Source organism: Penicillium expansum (genome assembly GCF_000769745.1).
Source record: "Penicillium expansum strain MD-8 chromosome Unknown contig268, whole genome shotgun sequence".
Classification (NCBI taxonomy): Eukaryota; Fungi; Ascomycota; class Eurotiomycetes; order Eurotiales; family Aspergillaceae; genus Penicillium; species Penicillium expansum.
The window spans coordinates 632,849-650,321 of NW_015971324.1; the positions used below are offsets into that span (position 1 = coordinate 632,849).

The 17,473-nt window shown below is 48.2% G+C and overlaps 6 protein-coding genes across 6 annotated transcripts; 3 read left to right on the forward strand and 3 right to left on the reverse strand.

The window, feature by feature from the left end:
* Positions 1–117: 117 nt before the first annotated feature.
* PEX2_079310 (uncharacterized protein) lies at positions 118–585 on the forward strand (the record flags this gene model as incomplete). Its single annotated transcript, XM_016745201.1, has 1 exon — positions 118–585. The coding sequence occupies one exon, from the start codon at positions 118–120 to the stop codon at positions 583–585; it is 468 nt and encodes a 155-aa protein (XP_016598119.1).
* A 345-nt stretch (positions 586–930) lies between these two features.
* On the forward strand, positions 931–2,081 carry PEX2_079320 (Short-chain dehydrogenase/reductase SDR; the record flags this gene model as incomplete). Its single annotated transcript, XM_016745202.1, has 5 exons — positions 931–981; positions 1,033–1,345; positions 1,426–1,533; positions 1,609–1,833; positions 1,891–2,081. 5 exons carry the CDS (start codon positions 931–933, stop codon positions 2,079–2,081), a joined length of 888 nt encoding a protein of 295 aa, XP_016598120.1.
* A 426-nt stretch (positions 2,082–2,507) lies between these two features.
* Positions 2,508–4,428, reverse strand: PEX2_079330 (S53 family peptidase; the record flags this gene model as incomplete). The annotated part of the gene is made up of 3 exons (XM_016745203.1): positions 2,508–3,233; positions 3,292–4,262; positions 4,320–4,428. The coding sequence occupies 3 exons, from the start codon at positions 4,426–4,428 to the stop codon at positions 2,508–2,510; spliced, it is 1,806 nt and encodes a 601-aa protein (XP_016598121.1).
* Positions 4,429–6,052: 1,624 nt separating this feature from the next.
* PEX2_079340 (putative amino acid permease family protein) lies at positions 6,053–7,751 on the reverse strand (the record flags this gene model as incomplete). Its single annotated transcript, XM_016745204.1, has 2 exons — positions 6,053–7,533; positions 7,589–7,751. 2 exons carry the CDS (start codon positions 7,749–7,751, stop codon positions 6,053–6,055), a joined length of 1,644 nt encoding a protein of 547 aa, XP_016598122.1.
* Positions 7,752–10,240: 2,489 nt separating this feature from the next.
* On the reverse strand, positions 10,241–11,194 carry PEX2_079350 (uncharacterized protein; the record flags this gene model as incomplete). Its single annotated transcript, XM_016745205.1, has 1 exon — positions 10,241–11,194. One exon carries the CDS (start codon positions 11,192–11,194, stop codon positions 10,241–10,243), a length of 954 nt encoding a protein of 317 aa, XP_016598123.1.
* Positions 11,195–16,829: 5,635 nt separating this feature from the next.
* PEX2_079360 (uncharacterized protein) lies at positions 16,830–17,378 on the forward strand (the record flags this gene model as incomplete). Its single annotated transcript, XM_016745206.1, has 2 exons — positions 16,830–16,992; positions 17,053–17,378. 2 exons carry the CDS (start codon positions 16,830–16,832, stop codon positions 17,376–17,378), a joined length of 489 nt encoding a protein of 162 aa, XP_016598124.1.
* Between the last annotated feature and the right edge of the window lie 95 nt (positions 17,379–17,473).

The following is a 17,473-nucleotide window of genomic DNA, read 5'->3' on the forward strand; positions in this document are numbered from 1 at the left end:
GGGTACTGTTTGTCTTGGGCAGATTGACTCTTCTGACCTTTTTCTTTTTCGTATTCTTTCGTTCTCTTCAAACACTCCAACCTATCTCCTAACCCCACCCATTCCCTATAATTCAAAATGTCTACTACTACCACCTCTACCACCTCGTCCGTGAGCGCCACCAGCACTGCCTGCGGTGGCAGCGTCTGGCAAATCCCCACAACCGATGCAGCCTGCGCGGCCGTCATTAGTGGGAACATGACCGATGTGATGGATAATTGCTGCAAGAACGCGAAGGTTTCCAAGTACGACAATGACTGCGGCATCTACTGTCTCGCCCAAGGCCAAACCGTCGACAAGCTCCAGTCCTGTCTCACCAGCAAGAGCGGCAACTACCACAATGTCTTCTGCAATGCCGCTCTCAACGCGACCGCCACTGCCACATCCACAGGCTCCAAGTCCACTTCCTCGGGCACCGGTACTAGCACGCACTCTGCCACCTCCACTTCTACAAACGCCGCTATTGCGAACCAGCCAATCTCCAAGTCTGGTGTTGGATTGATTGCCCTCCTCTTCGGCTCTGCTTTGATGGCTGTTATTTCTTGACTCCATCCACGGATGGTTCAAGGTTTCACTCGGGAAGGATACAAAATGGCTGTTTTTATGATCTTTCTTTTTCTTCTAGCGGAGGAGCGACCATGTTTTCTTACTTCGCATCCTCTGGACATAATATTTTCAAAATGCAAACTATGATTTAACATGCATAATTGATTTCCCCATACTGCAATGGTCACACACATGTTGTAGAATTATTGTAGGTATAGTTGAAGGGAGGAAGAGATATTTATATGACGTCATCGGGTTGCACTAAGTAAATCGGCTGTTATTCTGCCCCTCCACGGACCCCATTTCTGTTAGGCCAAATATCACCAGGTACAGCCACATCCGAAAATGTCCTCAATCGCAAAAACTGTCATCGCGACAGGCACCTCGTCGGGCTTGGTACAGCCACATTCCCTTGGAATATCTAGGCTCCAGCTAACATGATCATAGGGATTCGAAGCAATCAAGCAGTTACTCCAGCAGACACAGCCATACAATTTTATTCTAGGAGTTCGTGACACAGAGAAGACCCGTGTCGCATACGATGATCTGAAATTCGACACTTCAAAGCACAGTGTGTCTGTCTTGCCTCTGGATCTTTTGAATCTGAAGAGCGTGCAATCTTTTGCCAAGCAAGCTCTCTCTGAATTGGGTCACAGACCGTTGAACTATCTTTTCCTCGTTGCGGGCTTCCTTGCCAACGCTGATGGACCGGGCCCTCATGGCTCGCAATGGTGCGAATCATACGTAGTAAATCATCTAGGTATGTCAAAATTAGATCGGCTACTGAAGAAAGGAGGAGTCTACGAGGCTGAAGCTAATCATCCATGAATTCAAACCCAGCCCAGCATTATCTAACCCACCAATTTGCTGAGGTCTTATCTACCTCCCAATCCCGTATCGTTATTGTATCTTCGGGTGCAATTCGTAATGTGAGAGGAGGCGACCCAAGTAAGTTTAGTTCAATATTTCCACTCGTGTCACCAAAAGCGACATCAGGATATTCGCAATTCTAATTTATATTAGGGACGCTTGACGTCGATCTAAGAGCAAACTCCGGCGCAAACGCCAGAGTAGTGTACAGCGCATCGAAATTCACCCAGCTTCTCGGTGCACACTACTGGCGTCGTAACCTCCCAAACTGCACAGTCGTGGCTGTCTCACCAGGTCTCATCCCCAACACCAAACTTGCCCAGCATTCGAGCTTAGGATTAACCATGGATATGCCCGATGCCAAGACTGTGCCAGAGGGTAAGGATCTTTTTATTTATGTTTTTTTATTTCAAGACCACATCTAACGATCAATAGGTGCCCAGAATATCCTCCGTGCGGTCACGGCCGATGATCTCCCAGCTGATCCGGAACAGATTTTCTTGACTAGCTGGGGTGAATGGTGGCCTAAGGATGTCTATGCTTCAAGTCTTGATACTGCGTTGCAAGATAAGTGGTGTTTGGGCAAGGAGGAGATCGAGAAGTCTGAGCCTGTGTTCGATGAATAGGGAGCACAGTATGAATATTTTACTCCAAGAGGCCTGCAAATAGTATATTCCATCAACACTATTTTGCTGAATTCAAGATCGTATTTAAGGAGCAACGTCATACATTGGTTCGTGGGTCTGAGAAATACGTATATATACATGGATCGGTCAAATGTATCCCTCTTGCAAGCGAGCCTCAGGGTGGAACTGCAGCGCCTCAAGCCGCGAAGGCAAGTAATTGACAACAGCAAACCATCAAAAAAGGGACATATTGCACAAGCGCCAAAAAAACGAAACAATCACAAGATTATTATATTTGCATATATAGGAAAGAATCTATGTGTATGTAACTGGCATGCATGCGTACCGGAAGTTTCCCAACCGGTCGGAATAAATCGTAATATGGAACTCGGGCAGTGCCCCAAGTCAGCAAGCAAGACTTGCAACTTAGTAAGCGTTGGCAAGCTTGCGCATGGCAGCAAAGTTGGGCGATCCAAGACCGGAGACAGGGTCCCAGCCCTTGGTAGCGTTCCAGCTGGCACCTGGGATCGACGGACCACCGTTCCCGGGGCCGGAGAAGCGGCCATTGCCATCGCAGCCAGTGCTACCGCCATCAACAATGTCGTTCAGGCCAGTGCGACCCTTAGAATACAACCAAGGATTGAGGAAGCCCATGGGTGATTTCTTGGCCTTGATGCGGGCGTCGTTGAGGAGGGCGATGACTCCGGCGAAGGCAGGTGCCGAGCAGGAGGTGCCGTCGACGCTGCTCAGCGAGCCCTTATCGTAGATGGCGAAGTTTTCACCCTGGGCTGTGACGTCGGGGAAGGCACGGCCGTTGGGGTTGAAGAGGCCGGACCAGCGGTCGCCCAGGTTCTCGAGGTACTCACTCACAGCGTCCTCTTGCCACTTAGGACGAGCCCAGAGATCGGAGAAACCGCCGGACGAGAAGTACACGGCTCTCTCGGGTGCGGTGTGGGTTGTCGCACCGACTGAGGTCACCCAGGGGCAGGCGGCAGGGAACTGGGGAGGGAAGTGGGTCGCATTCCGGCCGTCGTTCGTCTGGCAGGCGGCGCCAACGCCGGAGTCGCCAGATGAGAAGATAACGGACACACCACGACTACCAAGTTGGGCGTACAAGTTGCAAACGGAGCGGGCGTACTTCTCGGGAACACTCTGGAGATTGATATTAGAGACTGACGAAATCACGAACAAAATGGGGTGAGTATCATACCTGCTCGTCCTCACCATAAGAGGTCGAAATCACCTGGGGAAGGTCCTTCTTGTGCAGCTTGAGCACGTTCTGGAGGAACTCAAGGTAGGGCTCGTTGTTGTTATCATTGGGATCGGGCTGGTCAAGATCGGGAACAAGTTCACCGCGACCGCCAGTGCTAAACTCTGTAACGGGCACAGGAGAGCTGACTCCAACAATGTACTGCAAGTCAAGGTTCGCCTCACCGCTGCTACCGCTCGAGTGTTGATCATTAAGACCGCCGTTATACTGGATGACGGAGAAGTTCTGGCCCTTGGCAAAGGTCGCAATATTCTTCTCAAATAGTGCCAAATCGGAGTATCGCGCATACTCCTCCAGGTAGCTAGCAAACGCGACCTTGTTCCCATTGGTGGGGTCGGCCTTGTAGTCACCGATATTGTACAGATCCTTGAGACACTGGGGAGTGATGATGCTGTTGCAGTCCGGCGTAGCGGACATGGCATTCGAGCGGAAAGCCTCGTCGTTCTCCTTGACCTGGGTGTGCAAAATGGCGCGTTGGGCTCGCAGCTGGCCGAAACGGGTGGTTGGCTGGATCATATTAATGTGTGACACCAGAGCCTCCGGGACGGAGTACTTGAGTGTGCGAAGACGCTCAATGTTCTTGGCACTGTTAGTGTAGAATTGGAAGTTGGCTGCCAACAGCTCATTTGCCGTCTCCACGGTGGTGTAGAAGGTCATCCAGTCGGCATCTTGTTCGATCTTGGAAATACCGGCACTTTCGAGCCAGTTACGGATCGAGTCTGCGGACTCTGCGCTGGGCTGCAGCATCCGCTTCATTTCCTCGTGGGTGTTGAAATGATTTCCGTAGCTGGGGTGATCGGGAGTTGACATCTCCATCACAGCCGCTTCGAACCCGGCAGCATCTCCCTGAGCTAGAGCAATCTGTAGCTTCAGGGGCTGATCAGCACTCGGAGTGCGAGAATATCTCCATCCTATAGCAGGTCAGTGTCTCAATTTCGTCGGTTTGGTTTAGAACGCAGATCACTCACCCTGAGGAACAGCAGCCAAACTCTCAAATACATCAGCTGCAGCAGAGGATGCAAGAAGCGACAAGACCGCGAGCGACAACGCTCCACGGTTGAATAGAGATGCAATCATGATAGAGAGCGATATGAGAACACCTAGTCAGACTCTGATCGAAGCCTCTACACGGCGAATGCAGGACGTATAAATAGTCAGACGACTATTAAACACAAAGGAGGGGTAAAGATCGTGAATAATTTGTATTTATTATGGTTGCATTGGTGGGGGGAATGATAGGACGACAAAGAATGTGTGTTGAAGAAGCCTAGGATAAACCAGGATCAGACAATGTTGACAAGGACGGAGTGCTTTAATCGAAGTTTCACGTCATTCCCTTGGCATCGCTATAAGTTCCACTGTTCCAGTGGACCCTCGGTGGGTGCCCGTTTGGTGAGACTGTTCTAAATCAATGGCTGGGGATTGTGCCTTCAGGGTCTAGCTCCATGGCCCCATACTTGCATCGTCGTGACCAACCGCCTTTCCCAACTTGAGGAACAGCACATTGTCAGTGATGTGATCGGTATGGAGATAAACTCTCTATCCCATTGTGACATTGGGTGTGCGTCCGTCGGGGGTCCGTTAATGATCGGCAGGGGTTGACCCACTCTGTTGGAAGGAAGCAATGTGAGGGGGGGTCGGGGGGGGGGCTTGTATTGCCGGGTGGCTGGATGACTTGGCTCTAAAAATGAGATCAGCTCAGGTTCTTATTTGTGCATGAAGCCCACAGTTCATCTCCTATCAGATTTGGTCGATGGGAATCAGTTGGAAGAAGTGTTGTGTTCAAAATCATCAAAATCATTCGTCCCCTGCCAAGCCTCTCCAGGGGGGAAGCCGGGATGGTGATCATGTACTATTGCTATCAGCTGGCAGCCAATTAGGCTATCTCATCAAAAAGCAAGACAATCTTACAAGGATGGGCGCTAGGCCTCTGTGGCGCTGAAATGCACTGAAGCAATGTTGCAATCCAAATGACTATCGGTTCTGTTTGCATTGATATGCCTCGGAGTGCGTCGGAGTGCGTCGGAGGCTGGGGTCAGTACAAAATTCCAGTTGCCAGAGTCATAATTATCATAATTATTTAGGCACTGGAGACAGATGTGGCTGGTGATCTCGATCTTTCTTCATTATTTGATGTGACATCTCAGATTCGGGTGGAAAAAAGGCTGGGCAAGAATGCGAAGTGACAAGATGTACGGAGTACTCCGTACTCAGTACGCCTCCAAGGTTGCTCTTGTGACACAGGGGGTCGAGATAATAGTTCCCGCTGGTACCGAACTGTCTCGCGATTCTGTGTGTTGTGCAGGTTATATTAAAATGTTGCTCTTGGCTTGCCTTGGCAGGGCGGTTCTCCGAAGTTGCAAGTTGCAGCAATGTCGATCATGTTCCGCCGGTACTCCGTCTCAATCTATCCCGTGACTCTGCCAAATATCGTGTCATTTTTGGAATAAAATAAATAAAAAATAGATATCTGCAACATACATGTAGAATTGCTATGGAGTATCTGTTATAGCCAATGACTTCCATAATATTAGTGTTTCTGTCTATGAGGACGCACGTCAACCCGGCTCGAGACACACAAAACCCAACAGGGTTATGGTTACATATGCATATATACTACTCCGTATGTACACGCCGGTTTTGCACACACCTGTCCAAAAGTGGTATGGCTTTTATAAATCAAAGATGAAATCCCACGATATCACTTTTCATCAACGACGACCGGAGCTTGAACGGCCGGAACGGGCTCATCAACCCCTGGCTGGTTCATTTCCAGGTGGTGGGCGTAGACCATTGACGCGATGGCATCTTCGGTCTGGAGATAAGTTCGGTTACCTTGAATGAACCAGAATGAAACAGCGATAACCAACATGACACCAAAGACGGCAATGGCGAAGTTCATATCGCTGGGCGCCGGGTTAGGGCTCCCGGGGAAGAGGAAGAAAATGGTAGTGATGATACAATAGAAGATGCTGACCCAGTTCAACCACGGACCAATGCGACCGAGCTTGAATGGACCCGGGGGCAATTTCTCACGGCCGGTGATGAGCAAGGCGAGAATGGGCATCGCGTATGAGACAGTCAGGGCGATGGTGCTGACGCTGAGAATCGCCTCGAGCACGGTGTTGGCAAATAGGTATAGGATACCAACGATGCCGATGACGATACTCTGGCCCCAGAGAGCGCGGGCGGGGACTTGCCATACAGGATCCACGTGGCTAAAGTAGTTGCTGAAAGGCACGCCGCCGTCACGGGCAAAGCCCCAAGTCAAACGGGAGGCAGTGGTGAGGATGCTGATGCCCTGGCCTATGCCGTTGAAGATGAACATTGCAATCAGTACAGCGGCCCCTTTCACTCCAACAGTCTCGATCATAAGCTCCATGAAAGGGAGGTCGGCATTGACGACATTGTCCACATTCTGGATGCAGAACAGACAAACCACCATGAAAATGAATCCAGTCACGGCACCGAACAAAACAGCCATCCAAATCACTCGAGGAGCATTCTTCCGAGGTGCAGGGATTTCCTCCACCATATGAATGACCGAATCGAACGCGGTCAAGCCGTATGCTGCCTGTACCAATCCGGTGAACCAAACCACACCGTCGCCCCAGCCAGTCTCATTCTTCCAGGCACCAAACGCGAACGAAGCGGGCTGGAACGACAGGTCGCTCTTGGTTCCGACCGAGATAAGTAGCACAAGAGAGAGAACAATAAACAGGCCGAAGAACCACACTCCAACAAAGTTGTTGAGCCAGGGCAGGATCTTCTCCTTGCGGCAGCTGACGACGTTGATCAGGGTCAGCACGAAGACCACCCCGATATATACAACGAAATTGAGCCAGCCCTTGTTGGCTCCATCCCACTCGGGATTAAACATAGTCTTCATGCCCAGCAGGAATTCGGTCATGAAGGCGACCTGCGACGCAGTCAAGGTCCACCATCCAAATGTATTGATCCATGCACACATGTACGAGGTGAATCGACCCAATGGTGTATCCCACAGTCGATATACCCAGTAGGCCTGACCGAGGGCCGTGGGCATGCTGCTAGTCAACTCGCCCAGCGAGAGCGCAACACAGAGGTTGCATGCTGTGACCAACACCAGACCCCAGAGGATAGTGATGGCACCACCATTGGTCAGACCACTACTAAGATCCTGGGCGAAGGTCGAGTAGGTTCCTTGGACATGTCAGCATACTGGGGTTCCATCGGGCGGCAAAAAGCGCAAACATACCAAGTACACAAAATGCGAGCGCCAGCATACTCCATATATCGAATTTTCGCGTCAAGGCCTGGGAATGGCCCAGAGCAGCGAGATCCTGTGCATCTTGCACATCTTGCACATTCTGATCCGTCAGCGGTGGCTTGAGGGGTTGCGAATTGGACTCCAAATCCATGCCGTGGTAATTCAGCCGGAGGCGATATAGATCAACTCAGTGGGCAGACAGAAGGGATATGTGCCCATTTTCTGACTGAAGGTCAACAAGAAGAGAAATGATGATTTCTATATAGCTTATATCTGGCGTCTGGCGATTTCGGTCCGCGTTGACACCCCTCACGGATTAACCCTGTTCAGGGAAAATACCTAGATAAAGCGGGAGACCAATTGAAAGTAGCCAATGACGCGGCGGGCCTGATACTAGATTTTGGTTGAATCAGAACGATTGGTCATGGACAGGAAAGATGTTGATAATAGAAATGATCTGATTTTTTTTTGGTTTTTGCGGGGAGTCACCTTCGGGAGGACTTCCCTTCAGTGGGCCGTTATTCATAGTATCCACCAATGCACTCCACAGATAAGAACTGGGGTACAATTGGGATTGAATTCATGGTTGTTTGAGTAATTGAATATCATATAATATCATATTCATGTAGACATTTTGCTGCCTGTTTGCAAATACCATAGATTGCAGGTTTCATAGCTCCGCAGGAGGTCCGACCAGTGTGACTCAACAGATTCTCTTCAAGGATATTCCTCGAAATTCGATTAAGATGCCAGCTTCAACAGAATACGAACGTAGTTTCTTCCCAGTATAAAACTCAATGGCATTGCATGTCAACATCAAAGCTCAATGATCAGTGGCGAGGGTCGACCCAAAACGGCAAGTCCATGCGTGGACCGATAAGAATCAACGATTAGCGTTGTAGAGCGAAGCTCCAATACAGTTTGGGGGCGCCAATTCCGAGATTAAACATGCATTGGTGTGTAAATATACACCATAATAGTAACGGAAATAGCGGAAGAGCTGCATATCTGCATTTCATATGAGATATTAAACAGCATCCATGTGGAGTCAATACCACACATGCGCCATAGCCATGGCTTATCCGGCAGAAGTCATTGCGATATCAATGTGATTCCGAGACAACAGCATGAAACATTTATAGATGATCAACAGCTGGGTCTAGTGGGAAAACCAAGTATGATTCGTGACAGTATTCCCATCGAAAGCCACCGAAAGGGGAAACCTGACACGACGGATTCAGCACTGAAGCAGCAGCTTTGAGCTTCGTCCAGGGAACAGTGCAATCAAGGTCCACTTCTTCAATTATTGCTTCGTAATGATAGCCATCAGTCTGCGCTAAGGTGGGCGAGTCTCCTCAGTTGGGCATCGCAGCAGGGTCCTCGCCATCCATCTGACTGCAAAGTTAAATCACGCCCCAGCTCAACCCCACAACGGAAGGAGAAGGAGAGGGCAAGCACCGAGACACGGCGATGCAGGCCAATTAACGACACACCGCAGCACGCACGGTTGGTAAACAACCCGGCGAATCCAATAATGTATCAATTTGGTTATCGCCATAGTGTATTCATGACAGACCGGCAAGCTCGTGATCGATTGCAAATTCCGAAATTCCGTTCATGACAGGTGTATAGTCTTCTACTGGCAGCCGTGCAGGCGAGGAAGTGCGGTGATACTCAAGCACGGGGCAGCAGCCTAATCACAACCGGAAAGTATTGGACCTGGACAGCCCTGGTGGGCCACAGGGTTCGATGGCTGGCTTCTGGAATCACCCTACTTTCCGTTATTAGCGCAGTTAGCTCTTTGACGAACCAAAAAGCAACGTCTGCTGTCTTCTTCCATGGCCCCTGCTTGGCATTTTGGGGAATCCCCGATGCTAGTTTCGCCTATCCTATCCGCTCCCCCTGGCCAAGGGCTGGGAGCCGGGTGCATCTCTGGAGGTGATACTGGTTCTGTTCAACTTGCTGTTCAGACTGATCATGTCCGGTGACTATTATTCAGAGCATGGTTGTCGCTAGGTCAAGGCCATGTCGAGGGCATGTCGAAGGCGATGTGAAATCCGGACCAAGGTGATTATACGGATGGCATTCAGCATTGATTTTGAGAGTATTCACCATGCTAACTGGGAGTGACCAGTCAGTCCAGCACAGAAATCACAGAGGGAAGGAACTCCACTTACATTGCAGGTATATATATATCTGGACTGCATGGGACCATCAAAACGCAACTAATTCCACATTGGGAAGCATCACGCCATACTCACACACAATAGAGAAAGGAGAACGTTCGAGCAGAATGAATCATCCGAGTCTTGGCAATTATATTAATGTTTTAGAATACTATCCATGAGGTATTCCCATTCATTTGGGGGAATCACAAGTCACAAAACACTTTTGTGGTCGCCACGACCGGAAAATCATATCATATCTGAGATGAGAGAGGGCCACATTCGAGCCCAAATAACAGTTGATCCGAACGCCTCCGCCCACCCACAAAAGAATAAATGAAAAACAAAGCAAAAAGCGAACGCCGACCGGGACCGCGTTGTCCGGCTACTCTAAGAATACAACGCTCGTCGCGGTCATGACAAAAGAAAAGATACTTGAAGCAGCATCACTGTGGTACAATCGGCATGTGCCTGATCATAGTCGAGGATTCTTGGCGTGGCGCCAGATTCCGCCCGGTAGCAAGTTCTGCTTGAGAAGTGCGAGCTCCTTGTGCAGAGCCTGGTTCTCCTGCTGGATACCATCGATGTAGGTAAGAGCATTGGTCAAAATCTCAGACTTTTTGAGAGACCCCGCGCCAACCTTGGAATGTTTTTGAACACCCGAGGGGGAGATGGCTTGCTCGAGGGAAACAAACTTGGCGTTCATGTTGGTGCGGTAGCGCTTCTCGATGATGTTATGGGCGGCACGCTTGGCGGCATTCCGCATTTGAGGGTCTTGGCCGCCCGTTGAGGAGCGGGTTGAGTCTCGGGAGAAGCTGCGGGTCTTGCGGGATGTGGAGGCGGTGGGTTTGGAGGGTTGGAGCGTAGCAATCTCTTCTTCCTTCATCTCTGGACTCGATGACCATCTTGTTGAAGATGAGCGAGTCTTGCTCTGTGTTGGAAGTTGGGAAGAGGGGTAGTTTGTAGGTTGGTTTGTCGACTGGGTTTCGAATGTGTTCGAGTCGATGGATTGCCGGGCAACAGCAGACGGCCATGTTTGATCATCACTTTCGAATTCCTTTAGGGAGATTAGCTTTGTATTAAGATGTTGATGGGAGGGGGAGAGTCGTACCGATGAGAGCGAAGCCGCGTCCTCGGGCATGGAGAAGCCACTAATCCCAGAGCTAGCAAATGGGTCACTGAAGAGATCCTTGGACTCGAGATTTGTGAGACTGTCGGCGAAGTCGAATGAGACGGGCTCCATATCGGTGGGGTTGATGGAGAACAGGTCAATGGCGTTGTCATAGCTCCAGTTGGCAGCGAGAGGGTCGGGCCTGTCGAAGTAGTCGGCGGGTCGAGACTGGGGACTCAGGTGTTGGCTGAGGTAGGTCCCCTGGTCGATGGAGAGATTGGGGATCTCATTGGATCGGTTGCAAGCCATGATGCACATCTTGGATCATACGTTGGCCTCGAAGGCAGAGTATTGGGATATATAGTAAGTTGGGGAGAAGTACTATAATGGAAGGGTGGCGAAGGACCAAGGGTTTATAAATAAATCAGAACTGAAGATATCATGGAACAGGATATGGGTTTCGGCTGCAGGCCATTTATATAAATCCAGAGTGTGCCCCGAAAAAAAAACAGGGGTACGAAGGTGATCCGGAACAGACGAATACACTGTACGAATTGACCTGTGATGTCAGGTCTTGAAAAGAGACCCTGCGTATCCAAAATGGTCTAGCCTCCGTCTAGTCCCTCTCTAGTCACTCTCGCTTGCACTGTTGTTCGGTGAAATCAAGCCGAGTTTACCCCCCAAGGTGTTGAACGGCCGGCTCCGACGAATACGTTTTACGATACTCGGTAACGTGTGTGAAACCGTTGAAGTTAAAGTGGAGGGAACCAATGGGCTGGGCCTTCTTCAAGGCTCCCGCCGGCCGAGTCTCGGAGCCGATTTTATGTAATTTGTGTAATTTATACAACGTATGTAATATATGTATTAAATGTACCTCCTTTTCTTGCTTTCCCTTGATTTTGATTCCACATATGAACAGGTTGTAGAATTGAGAACTGACTATAGATATACTAGTAGGTCTACTCGACATGGGTGAAGCCAATCCCATCTTGACGAGTCAACTATTCCTAAAACTTCCACGTGGTATGCTTGTCAATTTATATAACTCATCCTTCATACGAGATTTGAATTTTCTTTTGTCTTGGCCGGATACCTATGTTGTATAACTAGCGGCTATTGGCAGGTATTTTTTTTTTTACGGGAATCATTATTTCGTCATAGACAATCTTCGCTTTGTTCGTTCATCCATAGTGACGGACTAGATGATAATTGATACCAAACTGTCTTTGTAACAGCGGCAATGTCAACAATATCAAAAAGCCGGTATGTATGTTGTATGGACTATTCTATTATGCAGGGGATTTGCATACTCGGATTTGCACCTTGACATTATTCCCGGTAAAAATCATACCCTGTTTCTTCAAGTATCAATGATCCTGATTGCTTGCCTCACCATATATACTTTGACGATCACCTGTCGCCCACCCTGTCAGGCAATCTATTTCCGATGAGATGGATCTCTTGACATATGCGATTAAATTATACGTCATCGGCCTGAAAGTCCTATAAGAGCTAAGAAAATATCGAGATATCACGTCCAATCGCCGACATGAATTGATATGACAGTAATGATGATGAAGATTGACACGTCAAGGCTGGGTAAAATCACCCAATCGAACACGCCACTGTGGCACATCTATAGTAAAGAATGCAATATACCGGCTTGATACTTTTATGATTTTCCTCGGGAAGGTCACGTACACTTGGCAATGCTTTCAAGTTCTGCCCTGCCGCTTATGGTAAAGTGCACGAAGTGTACTCCGTAGGTATCAGTCTAGTACTTTTGTCAGTCTCACTCAAAATCAGCGCCAACTTTTTGTGCCGATTTTACTATGAACATCCAAAACAAACATGTCAGATCCAGATGTATCAAACCAGATTACCTTGGATTGATAGGATTCTAAACAAAGTCTGAGAATTAAACGTGGAGTTACTCCGTAGTGCCGCCGCGACCTCAGGATCGTCCAGTAGCGAAGCAGGTAAATCCCGCTTATTCAAATTTCTCCCCGAGTCGACTCCACTCGTACTGGATCAGTGGGGTGACTCGGATGCTCTCCTTCCCTTTGCCCCTCGCCATACCCTCGAACCCGATGTCCACCGAGTCCATACGAGAAACTCCTGTGAAAAACCTTTCACACGAATTGCAAACGGACTCCGTTTCTCCAGTTTGGCCTCCGGTCAACATTTCCGCATCTATGGCATGAGGGTTCGTCTCCTGATACTCCGCGATGCAATGGAGATCCGAATGTACAGTTTCTTCTTTCGAGATTCTAGGAAGTCTTTGCCGATACAGTTCTTGACGACAGCAATGATATGCATTGTTAGACTTTGTGTGGCTAATGACTAACATCTCAACCCCTTAGCATCTTAGATCTATCACAACCTTAAAAAAAAAATTGCACCACTCTATGCCCGTATCGAGTCATCTATAGAGTCCGGAGTAGACCGAGGCTAATTCAGTACTCTGCAGGTGACCTGTTACCCCTGTGTCGCCGTGTCACTGTTTGTTCCAAGATGAGGAAGATGAGGGTCAGTCCACCCGCGCCTTGACCTAGTGGAGCAATAACGGGCGCTAGACCTGTCATCTGCACAGAATACACGGATCTTGACTCGATTCCGGACCCGAATATCGTTTCTGGATCTTGATTCCCGGCGGCTGGATCTTGATATAGCCAAGATGGCTTTTGACTAAAATAGGGCTGTCGGGATCCGCAGAGTACATAGGAGGATAAAAATTTTGCCGTCTTTGTATCCGTGATACCACACTTCATACTCGTAGAACTGAAGCCAACTTGTCCACGCTTGAAAGTCTGTTTTGTCAAATGTCGTTTCAAGACTAAGATGTATTAAATATACTTTGAAATCGCTGGCTTTGAGCTGAGATTTTGGGATAAATATACCACCGGATGTTTGAAATCTTAACTTCTGGAGCCCGAAATTGGACAACCAAAAACAGTAACCGTGCTTGATTCTCGCTTGATTCTCAACTGCCAAGTAGACCCAGTTGGGCTATGCATAGCCCTATGTTGTAGGCCACGCAACTACTTTACCAGAGCGTTGTTTCTAGTCCGCCCTTTTGATAACTATGACTTTAAATATTCAATTCTTGCTATGACTATGTTTATTGGAAGAAAATCAGACCTTTGGCACTTGGTACACATTGCTAGCAAGTTGATTTGCGTCCGACTAGTGAAAGTTCCTCCCGCTGACACAAAGATTATGCTCGGGTTGAACTCCCAAATCAGAAACACATCATACGGTCGGGCATGTTATCCACTTGCGGGTACCCATCACACGGGATCCACTTTGGAATTTTGATTCACAATACGTATCAGTATACAAGGTGGGGAGTACGGATTACAATGCGTCCTCGTTTCCACTCTATCACAGGTTATATACATCGAAAAGTACGGAGTAAGTCGCTTGCATAAGATATGCTTTTTTTCTACCACCTTCACACATAATCTAAAACACCGGCCAAAACGACATTGAAAAGACAAACCAATAAATACCAGTTAGAAAGACCTACAGAAAGATATCACAAGGCCGCAAATGGCCGACTATTCTTGCCTTTTGTAAACTACCAACCCCATTAGGCAACGTACCGCTCGGCCGAGGGGGAGGATGGGCCGAGGTTGAGGAGATGATTGGTGTGCTCTATGACGCACTTTGTCCGATTGAGGCGTGGCACTAGGATCTGATATATATATAGCAGGAACAAGATTTCCGATCATCTCAGAAAAAGTGAGTTGTCTAGTTCTAAGGGAATAGCGTATTTCTCAATTTGTGGATCAATGGGTGCATATCTAATTAGAGGGGTAATGCAATTATGACTACGGAGTACTCCGTATAAGCACACATAACAATAATATGAGTGGCTGGTGGACTGCAAGAGCTTGCTACTGCCAACGTCTAGGATTCCATTAGCAAGCCCCAGCCCAGCAAGCTCGAATACTTTCATAGAAATGATCGAATATGAACAGTGGTACCCAACCCGAGACAAACCCAATCAGCACGAAGTAGCAGGCAAAACATTCCGATCAGCTGAGGATGTTGATCCCATTATGGCGCACATGCAGTGAGGGGAGAATGGGGAGCGTGTTTGGAATGCAGGATGGAGTCATGCTCGGCTAAATTTGCAGTTAATGCAGACGGTACTTTTGTACTAAGTCTATGTGCAAATTTCGCATATGTAAGTAAATATAAACATGCGTCTCTGTGGCGCATCGCTAGACTGGATGATAGAGTACGTTGTATGCTTTGCACTATCAAAGTTTGTCGAGGGCTCTACAATAATAGTAGGGACCGAGAGAAAGGAGGGAAAATTGCTGCCTGAGGCCATAAGAACAAAGTTGATAACACGATATATTTAGTACGGGTCACGTGGCCAATGTGCCAGGTTAGTTTCCCAAGCGCAGATTGCCTTGCGCAAATATGAAATCCTAAATTAAAAGTCTATCTTCCTTATGATATTCTACTACCATAGTATCTTCGCTTGCCAGAGATACCTACGTGGCGTGCACTGTTGAACTCATAATTAGACTAGAGCACGTGACCTAGGTATTTGGTGCCTTAGGCATAATTTTAGAGCTCTCAGACTAGTTTTTCGACTAGTTAGATATAGGACTAGCCTAAACTGTTTGACTATGTTGTAGCTTATAATCCAGCTATTTGGATTGACTGAATGCCATTGTACTTCTAGGGTGACATCCTCCGTGAATTGCTTTACTTAACTATGCTCCGCAGAAACGCGGTCGCTTTCCGGCAGTCGCCCGTACACAGCGAGTCTTTCAAGAGGAACTGATTTGAAATCTGCCCTTCGTGGCTCGAATACCTTCTGCCTACACAAGTGAGTTTCAGTGTGTGATTTGCCTACCATCTTTCTAGATTGACTTGCAGATGAACGCGTTATTATGTTGTGGTCGATATTCATTGTGATAGACTGTTCGATTTTAGATCGTGACATATCTTTGTCGAGTATGGCTACCTTAGCTGGTGAAATATAGACGCAGTATGATTAGAGTTTGGACTAAGAAAAGGCTCGCCCGTGTAGTCCGACCCGATATACGGAGTAGGTGTCAACGGTTTCCAATGACCTCCGAAGAAAAGGGAATTGCTTAGAGTATACGGAGTAGTGGCTATGTTAACTAATGCTACTTTAAACCTACTTTTATATCAACCCTAATTTGGATCCACAAGTCTCTCCGAGCATTCAGGTCGATACTCTACAACCGTGAGCTAGAGTCGGATTTGATGGACGAACAACAAGCAACAAGCGAAGTCAAAAATAGTCGGTCTGAAAATGGGAAGGTGGGATAACTCATAGGATGGAGATCGACAAAGGTATTGCCCGGGATTTTGTCCACTCAAACCTGAAGATCGACAGGGGCTTGGTGGACTCAGTCTCACCCGTCGGAAAGAAAATATGGATATACCCGGATTTTAACCGATGATGCAGGGCCTGTCGGAGATTTGAGTGACATTCAAGGTCTCTGGATTTGGTAGGTACCCTGTAGGCAAGCCGATTGTTATGATATTATCAAACCTTAAACTCTATAGTCTAAAAGGTTAGCTTCATCAATAGTTCGATCTCTCAACAAACCATCATTTCGATATCTCTCAATTTGTAGAACCCTCTCTTTGGCAGATATGTAGGATCTTGTAGAATATGGGCCAAGTCGCTACCTTGGCAATATCTGTCGACATCGGGAGTAGATCTTTCGCCCCAAGAGGTTGCAAGACATGTTTCAATATTGCGAAATAATCGTCCAATAGAACTGATGGCGTAATTTAAAGTAGCCACTCTATTTAAAAATAGAGTCCTGCCCGATTTTATGACGCCAGAAAGCCGAGGCAGGTCTCGGTTTAAACTCTATGGCTCTTAGATATATAAGAGACCCTGGTTCTTCTCATTAAGTCTATCACCAAATCTACTCTACAACTCACACTCAAAATGAAGTTCTCCCTTGCCACCATCACCGCCTTCGTCGGCGCCATCAGCGCCGCCAACCTTCCCAACGCCTTCACTCTCGTTGCTGAGGGTGGCAAGACCGTCCTGACCGATGGTCAGAACGCCTACATTGGTGCCAACACCACCGACCATGAGATTCTGATCCGTAAGTATCCAGTCGTGCATAATCTTGACCCACCTCCTAACATAAATGCTTTGTTTTTAGTCCGTGGCGGCAGCCCTAACGGCCTCGTCTCATACACCGCCAAGAACGGTGTTCCTACCGCTTTCCAGAACCTCTACATTGTCGAGGACGCTGTCTCGCCCCTTGGTCTGACACTGCCTCACTCGGGCGCTGTCCCCGAGGGCGGCAACATCACTGGATTTAGTGTCAACGACCAGGGTCTATTCACCCATGGCGGCAAGGCTTGGTTCGCCATTGATGGTTACGGCGACAACGAGGTCAAGGAGATCTACTGGTACGGTGCTCACAGCTCTACGTACCGCGGTGAGAAGCTCTACGTTAAGGAGTTGAAGAACTACTCCGCCTAAATCATCGCTCGGGTTTGGCGCTGGGTCAAAGTGACAGAGGGGCTTGATGAGAGTTGCTTGTGCTTTTGGTGAAGCTTTTCACGTTGGTATACGCG